General features: G+C 38.3%; 1 protein-coding gene across 2 annotated transcripts in view; it reads left to right on the top strand.

The window, feature by feature from the left end:
• The window catches only part of LOC124789616 (vacuolar protein-sorting-associated protein 36), a 37,696-nt gene that overhangs the window by 19,590 nt on the left and 5,715 nt on the right, over positions 1 to 12,391 (top strand). For both annotated transcript variants that reach the window (XM_047257036.1, XM_047257034.1), the window contains exon 6: positions 10,972 to 11,187. In XM_047257036.1, coding sequence (XP_047112992.1) covers positions 10,972 to 11,187 — 216 coding nt within the window. The remainder of the gene's footprint in view (positions 1 to 10,971; positions 11,188 to 12,391) is intronic.

The raw sequence follows: 12,391 nt of genomic DNA, 5'->3' as shown, positions 1-12,391 counted from the left end.
CACATCCAGGAACGATACTGCACTGTTTTTCTCCATCTCCATGTAAACTTGAAGTTTGTAAACTTATGTGGCAGTTTTACTGCATGAACAACAAAAATGTGATAAGTGATAAACTTTTTTCCTTTCATCATTTTGTGGGGTGTGTCAGTGGTGAGAAAAAGTTTCATAAAGGTTTGAAATTATGTGTGAAGTTCGTTGCAAGTAAGTAAGTGCTCTCACTCTCAAATACTGTGTGAATAATGTGTGGATGTTTGCACAGCATGGGCTACCCTTTCTTTTTAATCCTCACCCCTTTGACAGCTAGGTGGTTCTTTACCTACAGTGCTTCTTTCCAGACAGTAAATTATATGTGTACCAAGTTTGGTTCAAATTGGTCCAGTATTTTAGGAGAAGAATGTGGTACATACATAAGAAGTCACGTGAGAAAAGTAATAAGAGTGACAACACTGCAAGTGATCTGGCAATGCTGTGTTGTTCTACCTCATAGGTTGTCAGTCTGTTTCAGCTCCGTACAGCCATTGTGTGATTTTTGAGAGTGCCAACAGTGAAGCTGTGTTTTTGTTCTGCATTACAAAAATAGAACACCAGAATTTAGAGCAATGTTATGTCATCAAATTTTGTGTTATTGGCAAATCTGCATGTGTGACAATTGAAAAGTTGAAACAGTCCTTTCAGGAAAAGTCCTTATCAAGAGCAAAAGCTTTTCACTGGCACAAATCATTTTTGGAAGTCTGAGAATATGTTGAAGGTAAACCTCACCAAGGGGGACTTTCAATGTCAGAAACCAATGATAATATCAAATATGTGTGTGCTCTTGTGGGATCAGACAGACATTTAACAATAGGGATGATGTTTGACCTGTTAAATGCTTTCACTGTACAGCAAATTTTGACTGAAGTTTTGCACTTTCGTAGGATTTGTGCCAAAATAGTGCCCAAAAAACCCACATCTGAGCAGGAGGACTATTGAAGAAACATGTATTGATATTCTTGGGAGGACTGCCAATGACCATGAATGGTTCAGTCGTGCAATCGCAGGCGATGAATCCTAGGGTTTTGAGTATGATCCCGAGGCAAAGCAGCAAAGTGAGTAGTGGCAGCTGACACATCTCCTCGGCCAAAAAAAGCTTGAATGAGTAAATCAAAGAGCAAAACAATGCCTATGTCACACAGCCACTTCCATCACAGAATTTTTGCCTCAAAAGCCATTCCTGTTGTTCCACAGCCCCCATGTTCACATGATTTGAGTCCTTGTGACTTTTTTCTTTTCTCAAAATTGAAAAATGTTTTAAAACAATCCCATTTTGGGGAGAACATTCAAAAGAACATGCTTGATATGTTAAAGGCCCTACTAGTTGCAATCTTTTAGCGCTGCTACCAAGACTGGGAAGAATGACTCTGCTGGTGTATAGCTGCCAGAGGAAATTACTTTAAAGGGGTTAGTACTGTTGTCTCAACAAAATAAAAACTGGTGAATAAAAAAAATCAGTCTCATTTCTTTTCTCACGTTCCTCATACATACATTTTTATAATGTGTATGCATATAAGACATCATCTAGTCTTTTAAGCCATCATCTAGTCTTTCCTTTGTGTGAGATGACGTGTGTCAGATTCACTTCAAAATTCTTGATTCTAAAATTTTACATACAAACTAATTGCATTTTCGTGTCATTTCTTCTTCATATTTCAGTGATCATGTCAAGGCTTGTGTGTATTGTGATATGTTGTGCATTTTAGAATGTTTGTAAGTGCCACACAAAGTTGCTGCTGTTTCATCAGTTGTAAACTACTTTACTTTTTACAAATTTTGGCCATAGTATCCTTATTTGGTGGACGGTCATGCCCCCAATTTCAATATATGTATATCTACATGACTGAATGTATATTTCTGAGATTCTTCAGAATTTTGGAAACATGCATGACATATTTCATAGGACATCAACAGTTGCAAGCTTCAATTATACATTCTGCAGATTTTGGCATGAATATGGCATTTGTTCCAAAAAGTGTTTCCCCTCAGTTGTAGTGTAGGAACTTCTTGTGCAGACCCTCTGTACACTCCATGTGCTTTTCAGCTTTCTGTTCGTTGTTTAGGACTGGTTTTCCATCTGAGCTCTTGATATTTGTACAGCTTCTCTTTTCTCCTAAGCCCTCTTTCATTTTCCCATAGGTGGTATCTGTCGTTTTCTTAGTGAAACATGCTTATGTGATGACACTATTTCCATCTTTTCCTGCTCATTGTCTTGGCAGTGTTTGCCAGTTTCCAATCAGGACATAAATGTTTAGTACTAGCAGGCTTCTTTTGGCCAGGCATACTCATTTTGCCTGTGATAGTATGCTTTTCATGTGTTCCTTGCATAATCAATTATTTGTTGTTTTGCTTCCAAGACAGCTGAATTCCTTCACTTCATTACTTCATGGTTCCCAATTTTGATGTTAACATTTATCACTAATCTCATTTCTGCTGCTCCTCATTACTGTCTTTCAAACAAAGTTATGCCAACACCCTAACTTTTTACTGTAAGAAATGTACAGTAGTTGTTATTTACATGGTGTCCATCAAAGGAGTTCCTGATTTCAAAATTAAATATCTCAAAAACTAAGATCGACAAATGAGTGCAACAAGCGGTATGTTTATTGTGAAAGCTGTAAGAATTTTATACAGAAGGTTTGAAATAGTTCAAAATTCTGCTAACAGGTGCACTTTCATTGCAATACATAGTGCCCATAAATAGTGTGCTGCAGCTCAGAGTGATCAGTTCCATCATTGCAATGTGAAAGGAACTTAGTTTACCAAAGGAAGAGGTTGAAATCATGTATTTTGTTGAACAACAGGTCATAGCGCAGTCCTGTGGCAACAAAGCATAGTTCTCAAATACAATTTAATGTTCCAAAAGGACCAGATGTGATTTGCAAGCTTTTTGCCAAATTCCAAAGGACAGGCGGTGTGGCTGAAGATCTAATGGGGAGTGTTGTCTCAGACAAACTGTAGTTATTCCTGAAAATGTCAGCACAGTTTTTGGAATTATTCAGCAAAATCCAAGGAGATTCATCTGCAGTATTGCAGCAGAGACTGGCCTGAGACATTCCAGCATGCATAAAATGCTGGAACAGAGCTTAGACATTTCCATTCAAAATCCAAAGCCACCAGGCCGTACCTGTATAACCTGTCTGACAGGCCTGACTTTGCGAACCAGATTCAAACAATTTGGTAATCAAGGATTTGATATTGGCTACATCTGGTTCACAGATGTGGCGTACTTACACCTGCAATGAGTCGTGAATAAACAAAACTGGCAATTTTTGGGTTCTGAAAAACCCTATGTGTGTGAAGCAAAACCACTATATTCACCCAAAGTTACTACTTGGGCTGCAGTACGCAGCAGAGGCATTTTTGGCCCTTTTTTCATGCATGAAATGATTGCTAGTGAACATTGCATTGCAATTTTGGAACAATTTGTCATCACCCAGCTAACATAGATGGTTCATGCAAAGTGGGGCCAGACAACATCGTGCCAAACAGATGTTTGTTTCTTGATGAATATCTTGGCAATGGAGTCATTGCATTGGATCTGGTGTGGGGATGGACTGACCTTCGTATTTGCCCGATATGACTCCCTATGACTACTTTTTGTGGGGCACATTGAAAGACACTGTCTACCAGAATCATCCCACCATCCTGAGCGAATGTGAATCAGCAATCTGTGTGGCATCAGAATCCATTTCCATTGAGATGCTACAGGATGTGATCACAAATTTCTTTGTTCGTTTGCACCACCTCCATACCATGAGTGATAGACATTTCAAAAAGACTGTGATGTGATTCAGAAACTGCTTGCAGAGTACGATTTTCATTATGCACGCTGATACTTGAATAGTTCCACAGTGTACATATGTTAGCAGCTTTTTGAACAATTTTGAAACTTTTGTATAAAATTCTTACACCTTTTACAATAAACGTACCTTTTATTGTACTCTTCTTCACTGGATGCTATGTACGAGCTAACACATTGTCATAACATAGCTAGATAGTATCTCCCTCTTTGTTTTTTGTAGCAAGTTATATGTGCAATCAGTTAAAAATAAGTAATAATAGATGTACAGTGTCCTGCTATAGTGCTCAGACAGCTGATCAAAATTCAATTCCAGAAATTATATGTAATAACTTGTCATTACTTTAGAATTTATTTGATTTACTCTCAATTCATTAGAAAGTTTATTCAGTTCAACAGATCCTATAATTATTCATCACTTTCATCTGGGCATTTTATCAGTGATATCATTTCACTGTATTGAACTGTAATGCCACTCATGAACCTTTCTTTAATTTATTATGCAGTTGGTTGAACATGGTGATTCAAGGTCCTCAACTGTAGCAATTATTTGTGAAACAAATACTACTTTTAAACACCACTTGAAAACATACAGTAATTGCAATTGGTGATGTGATGTCAGTTGTTTCGAAACTTTATTTTAATCGTGGCTTTGCTTCGTTAATGTAACGATTGAACAGTACCAGATAAAAGCTGCATCCATGTTGTACACCCTGTTTAATCCAAGCACTTTGTTCTTCGTGTTCTATTCATGTTGTTCCATCCTAGGTCTTTACATGTTGTTTCTTAAGTCTTGCTCCCATTATTAAGTGCAACATTAGAATTACATCTCAGGTGTCTTCCCAAAGTCAGTCTGATTGTCATCATAACACATACTAAGCTTGCTTTTCCATTATTCTGTGTTTTATTCTTGTCAGTAACTAGTATGCATGAGCTGTTTAAGCTGATTTTGTTATAAATCTAGCATTGATTTGCACTTTCCATCCTAGGGTTTGTGTGGATTATATTTTTCTGGAAGTGTAATGGTATGTCGCCAGTCTCACATATCCTACAACCCAACTTAAATGGTTATTTGACTGCCACTTCCCCCAATAAGTGTAGAAATTCCAAAGGAATGTTATCTATACTTTCTGCCTTATTTGACTGCAAGTCTTCCAAAGCTCTGTTAAACTGCTTTTAATGCTGGGTCCCCTACATCTTCTAAATTGACTCCCATTTCTTTGTCTGTTATGTCATTAGACACTTCCTTTTTTTTTTTGTAGAGGCCTTCAGAGTACTCTTTCCACCTATCTGCCTCTTTTCTGTTTTCGACAATGGAATACCTTTTGCATTCTTAATGTTAATGTTTTTGCTTTTTGTTTCACCAAAGGTTGCTTTGTCTTTTCTACATCTTGAATCTGTATGTCAAATGACCATTACTTTTTAATTTCTTCACATTTTCATGCAGCCGTTTTGTTTTAGCTTCTCCAGGAAATCAAAGAGCTGTAGCTACTCTTTGAGTTGACTGTGAATAGTGGGTTTAGTGGCTCTGTGCAGGGGAGGTAGCCATCAGGAAGAACTCAGGATGCCTCACCCATCCACCTTACCAAGAGGTTTGTCAGATGCTAGCAGTGTGAAACTGAAACTGACTAAGTGTAACATGCTTCACCTTTTGTGGGAGGGAGGGAGGAGCTGTGTCTTGTTAGGGGAAAGATGAGCAAAAGAGTAACTATCTGTGAATCACAGATATTGTGAACATAGGCAAATAATGGGACTCATTACAGAAATGGCAGCAAGGGCTGAGAAGGGTCACCTTGTGCTCTCAATATGTATCAAGAACAGACTGTTCTAGCACCCATTTAGGGAACAGGTGACAACCAGATACTGATTGCGGCGCATCATAGTACAGATAATAGCTGTTTTTTGGGTGACTAGTAGGCAGTTAAAAAGGCAAACCTTGCTCGCTGCATATAATGAAGCTCACAGTCAGTAGCCCTGTGCTCAGAACTGATCATGATACCCTGGTTCTGAGTTGAATGGAAGGTTTGAACCAGAGACTTCAAATTTAGTGTCACAAACAGGGCTGTGATGTTCTAGACGTAGACTTACATCCTAGGGTTGATAACTGTAGAGAAAATCCAACGGAGAGCAGCACGTTTCATTACAAGATCATTTAGCAATCGCGAAAGCGTTACGGAGATGATAGATAAACTCCAGTGGAAGCCTCTGCAAGAGAGAGACTCAGTAGCGCAGTACGGGCTTTTGTTGAAGTTTCGAGAACATACCTTCACCAAGGAGCCAAGCAGTATATTGCTCTCTCCTACGTATATCTCGCGAAGAGACCATGAGGATAAAATCGGAGAGATTAGAGCCAACACAGAGGCATACCGACAATCTTTATTTCCATGAACAGTACGAGACTGGAATAGAAGGGAGAACCGATAGAGGTACTCAAAGTACCCTCCGCCACACACCATCAGGTGGCTTGCAGAGTATGAATTTAGATATAGATGTAGGGTCCCTCTAAATGACCCGAGGGTGCTCTACAGAGAGACTGGTAGTGTGTGTGGGATGCACACAAGGTTTTCTTTTTAACTGAAGCATGTGCTACAAAGTCTCAGAGTTTTAAGCACTCATAAAAAGCAGTGGACCTCACATAATGCTAGTTACAGAAAGCTGTCTAAAATCCAAAATTGACATCAGTGGAATTTTTGGGGTAAATCTAAGTGTATATTGAAAGGATAGGTTAATGGAAAATGGAGATGGCATTTTCGTCACAGCAGACAGGAAATTCATCTCCATGTGAGCTGGTGGGAAAGACTCAGCATGAATTCCTAATTGGGTCCTTTTATCAACTGCCAAACTCACTCCTTGATGAAGAAAATCATCCAGCAGTCAATTGGGATAATTACAGCTTCAACACCATAGGGCAGTTTTCTGGCAGAGTAGCTATTTTGAAAAAGAAATTTGTCATGCATTCCAGCAGAATGGGTCAAACTGGGGGTTGGCACACTGGACGATGGTTCAAACCTGTGTCTGGTCGTACTGATTTAGATTTTCTGTGATGTTCCTAAAACACTTCAGGCAAATCTCAGAATGGTTCATTTGAAAGGGCACAGAAAACTTCCTTTCCCATCCTTCCCTAACCTGAGTTTGTGCTCCAAATTTAATTATCTCATTTTAGATGGTATGCTACACATTAATCTCCTCCTCGTCGTCCAACTAAGGGAACAAAATGAAGAAGTAGAGCCCCCACTCTCACAGCTTCCTTGCTGTACTTTGGTAGTATTTCCTCAAGTAATGTAAGATTCCTCAACAGACACAACATTAGATGCCTTTTTTCCCCCCAATGAAACTGAGGCATTTGTTAAGCCTTTTTAAAGTGTGTTTTGGCCTCAGGAAACAAGGTGTATAAGAAACTCCTTGTGAGTGTGGAATGACCCATAGTGACCAGACATCTTGTGCAGTGATGTGATGTGATGAATGCCAGTCATACACATCTGAGCCAGCTGGATACATCTGCAATAGCAGAACATGTCCATAGTACAGAACACCACATTGTCTACGAGAAGACAGTTTTTTTCTCCTCTTTCATTTTTCTAGGCCGGTGTGACAGAGGAGGACTCTAAATTCCAATTAAGTACAGCCTGCACTTGCTGCCATTAGCTAACAGAGGGAGAGCGAAAAAAAAAAAAAAAAAAAAAGTTTCCAATGTCAATTTCACCTCACCACAGTGGAAGATCCACCTAGCTACCAATTTTGGTTTGGCTCCTGCCCTCACCAACACTTCACAGCCCCAGGAACGTGGCACAGTGACGACCACTTGTGCTCGGCTTCTGATAGAGAGCTCTGATGGCATTGCCATCCTTGTGCAAAATACTCAGTCGCATGTGTGCAACTGTCAAACACCACCTCCATAACAGACAACTATCAAAGTGAGGACCCCAGCAGCTGTCAGTGGTAGACAGCCCTCGCTGCTTGGTGATTTGAACAGTTACGTTGAGGAAATAATGTGGGATTTAAAAAACATGTTCTGGCAGCATACCTGGGTGTCACATATTGTACGTATCCTCCAGGAAAGCCTGAAGACTCACAAATTTTTCATCTTCAGAATTGCTTTTCTTATAGATTACCAGTCTGTATTTTACACCATCTGTACTTCAGCTACTGTTCGTTATTTTGCTGCCAAAATAGCAAAACTCATGTGATACTTTTAATGCTGCATTTCCTAATTTAATTCTCTCGGCATCACTTAATTTAATTCATCATGCATTCCAGCAAAAATGAGTTCAAATGAGGGAACAACATTATGACACAGACACACCATTTTCACAGTATTTTTGCTACACTTTGCATGTCCTCAGGTTTTACTTTACTTTTTTTTTTGCCCTGTCTCCCTACTTTCTGAACTACAGCTTCCTTTTTATATCTTTGACTTGTGTAATTGCAGTCTAGTTTCTCTACAAGTTATAAATAACCTTTCACTCCCTGTATTTTATCCCTACTACATTTCCCACTTCTTGTATTTTATCCCTCTTACTGTCGGAATTTCAAAGAGTGTATTCCAGTCAATGTTGTCAAAAGCTTTCTCTAAATCTACAAATGCTACAAACAAATGTGTTCCTTTTTTTATTCTGTCTTCTGAGATGCATCACAGGGTCAGTATTGCTTTGCATGCTCCTATATTTCTCAGAAACCCAAACTGATTTCTCCCCAGTTCAGCTTCTACCATTCTTTTCATTCTTCTGCAAGTAAGTCATGTCAGTATTTTGCAGCACTGAATTGTTAAACTTGTGTTTTGATAATATTCACTGGCCTTCTTAAGAATAGGAACTGTGACATTCTTCTTGAAGTTAGAGCCTTTCTCTCCTACAGACCAGGTGAAATAGTTCTGTCATACATAGTACGTTCAGCCAAGGATCTCAGTAATTGTGAGGGCACATTACATCCTCAAATTTCCTTATTTCCACTTAGATATTTCACTGCTGTCAATTTCTTCATGCAGTACCATATCTCCCATTTCATGTTCATTTATTTGCTCTTCTCTTTCCTCTGTACAGCCCTTATTTACTCCTTCCACCTTTGGTTAGTACTGCTACCTTAGCTCATAATATTCGTACTGGTGATTTTCTCTTCTCTAAAAGTTTCCCTACTATTCATGTGGGTGACATCTACCTTCCTCATAGTTTTGAGTATGCGCACTCGCACTTGTTTACAAGCAAATGGTAGGGAATGAAGTAAGTAAATGCTAGTCATGTGGTCACAACAGCATGGGAGTAGCACCAACTGTAAAATAGTGTAGGGTCAGTTTTGACAGTGATGCCATCTAATAAATCATGTAAGTGGGTCACGTAACAAACCATTCAAAGTAATTTTAGCTAAATAATTTAGCATGGCATCTCAAAATTTTGTCGGTACTTCTTGTTTTAAATGGGAGTATGCTTCAGCAGCTTCGTATTTCTCCTTTGAAATTTTGCAATGTGTGCAGGAAGCCAATTAATTTAACAGGCCAAATATAGAGTGTGATCATCTCAAAATGTTAGTTGTTAACTGTCGAAGTATTCAAAATAAAGTCCCAGAGCTCACATCTCTCACAGGAAGTTGTCACCCCACACCATACTACTAACTGTGAGTTGGTTGAAACCTAAAATAGAATACTGGTAATTTTTTGTCATCATGTGGAGTGTGTATCGGAAAGATAGATTGTAGGAGTAGTAGTATTAATATCGACAAGCATAAACTTTGGGTCTAATGAGTCCCAAAATGTATCATTTTGCGAACTAATATGGACAAAAATAACTTCCTTCGATGGACTTAGATTAAACAGTGGAGCATTCTGAGATAGCCTAAACCAGGTTTAATGACTCACTAGTTTTGAGTATGAGCACTCGCGCTTGCTTGCAAGCAAATGGTAGGGAGTGAAGTTAGTAAATGCTAGTCATGTGGTCGCAACAGCATGGGAGTAGCACCAACTATGAAATAGAGTAGGGTCAGTTTTGACAATAATGCCATATAATAAATCATGTAAGTGTGTTGTGTAACAAACTATTCAGCGTAATTTTAGCTAAATAATTTAGCATGGCATCTCAAAATTTTGTCTGTACTTCTTGTTTTAAATGGGAGTATCTCAGTTCACAGTTTTCAAATCAAAATCTCACTTTATCTTTATGGCACAATAGGGGAATTTATGTGCAGTATTTTCCAAGCTTTCACTGAAGCTCTGATCGTTATGTTGCAATCTTAGGTCTCTCTCTTTCTGTTTTCTTGATATATTTTCAGCAGTTGAAAACAAACTAGAGTTAACTTCATTACGGGACATATTTATGGCAGTTCAACTATCTGGAATTTATTGAGCTACAAAAGCTCAGTTTCAGGTTTACACTCTTACATGTACAGTGATTGAGTGAGAAGTTAACATCACCACTTAATCTGTAGGTTATTTACAGTCTTAATTTTTAAGTTGTGTACAGTTTATCTTAGATTTAAAACCCTCATTTCTTTTATTCTGCTGCTGTTCAAACTTGGAGATGCTGTTACATTTTCTTCAATACAATATTAACAAACCACATGACACTTGAAAATTCAAAACCATTTCATTTAAAGAAAACCAGAAAATGGTGTCAAAATCACCATACATGGCTTTCCTTGGAGCACAAGATGAATTTCTCTCTGTGGAACTATTTAATTACTAATAAAGTTTTGTATAATTTTTCTTGAGTGTAAGGTAGATCAGTTGACGGGTTTGCTATTAACTGCTGAATTTCTTTCCAAGAAATAGAGAGATAAAGAGGAAGTGAAGATGCAACACTCAGCATATGGGCAGCTAGGGAAAAAGTGAAGATCATAGATCCAAGAATCATTTTTACATTTTGTGCACTAGTATGAAAACGGTGAAGCAAAGTGTTATCAAGAATAGATACAGCAACTTGTTTTAATTGCTAAATCACTTTGACTATTGAAGAGGTCGAAAAGAAATTTGTGCAGTGCCCTACTCGCTGTGATTAGTTTGCATTCACATGAAAATGAATTAGATGTAGTACTGCTTTAATGTTTGTTGCCCTAGTTTAATCTGGTTCTTCAGTATGATTTAGGGTATCAAATTATTTGTAACCACAATGTACTATTGTGTCTTCATTACTGTGTTAATTATTTTGTTGTAGGAAGTTGGAGGGATGATGTCACTAGCAGATGTATACTGCCGAGTAAATCGTGCTAGAGGCCTAGAGCTTTTGTCTCCTGAAGATCTCATGCATGCTTGCAATATGTTGGAAAAATTAAATCTACCGATCAGACTGCGCACATTTGACAGTGGTGTGAAAGTGTTGCAGCTTCAGTCACATAATGATGAAAGTGTTGTTGAGAGGACTCTCAGTGAGGTTTGTGTCACATTTCAACTATGTTTCTATTGAAATTATCAGTACAGATGTACATATTGCACTGTTAAGTACTGCATGTGATTTATCCACTTGCAAAGGCTGTTGTGTCACCTTTATTCTTAAAAACAATGAAAGAAAGGAACGACTGTCATGTTAAGCTCATAATGATGTACATACTGAAAGTGTAGGAAGTGTCCAGATTCCATTTCCTTCGCACGAATACACTGGAGCTGCTGCAGAACATATCGTGGTCCTTGCTAGAAATGAGGTACACAACTTGCTATGTCATGCAGTAATAAAACAGTTTAAAGGAGTGATTTTTATAAAATTTGTTTTGCTCAAGATTTATGAACATTTTGTTTAAACTCTATATTTTCATTGCATATCCAGAAATTCAGTGGCAGTTGGTAGAATTCATGTCTTGAACTTGGCAGTCTAGTTCCATGTTGTTGCATCAGTGATGGGAAGAACTGAGAACTCCAGTGAATCAAGAATTCTTTTGTTGAGAAGCAAACTGATGCAATTAAACATCTGAGAGTTGAGGTATTTTAGAAGTACAGCCTGGCTGCCAGATACACTGTATGACTCAGCCACACTGCTGGGTATTCTTGTAAGGTTCTCAGTTCTTGGGCTTACTTTTTAGCATGCATGTGTCATCAGAAGTTGTTTTAAAAATAATTTAATCCTCTATATTTCTGTAATAGTTTCTGGAATTGATAGAACGAAATGTAGCAAAATTATCTGGATTGTATTAATGCAAATAAAGATATGTATGACACACTATTGCCAGCCAGGGTGGCCGAGCGATTCTAGGCGCTACAGTCTGGACCCGCGCGACCGCTGTGGTCGCAGGTTCGAATCCTGCCTCAGGCATGGGTGTGTGTGTGATGTCAGGTTAGTTAGGTTTAAGTAGTTCTACATTCTAGGGGACTGATGACTCAGAAGTTAAGTCCTATAGTGCTCAGAGCCATTTGAACCATTTGACACAATATTGTTGATTTAAATTCATCTTTCAATGCAGTACAACAAGTGAAAGTAATTGCCTGAATTCAAGCAGTAAGAGGTAGCTGGAAACAAGTATACATCAAAGAATGTTTACAAGAATGAACAACTACTTTTTTTTCATTCTGGTCACAAGTGCTGCAGTGTGAAGTGGAAACTTGTTATCAGAAGCGGTGTTCCATATACTCAGCATCAATTCTTG

This window comes from Schistocerca piceifrons, chromosome 3 (assembly GCF_021461385.2).
Source record: "Schistocerca piceifrons isolate TAMUIC-IGC-003096 chromosome 3, iqSchPice1.1, whole genome shotgun sequence".
Lineage (NCBI taxonomy): Eukaryota > Metazoa > Arthropoda > Insecta > Orthoptera > Acrididae > Schistocerca > Schistocerca piceifrons.
Note: the sequence above shows the minus strand (reverse complement) of the source record. Positions and strands in the feature narration are given on the sequence as shown.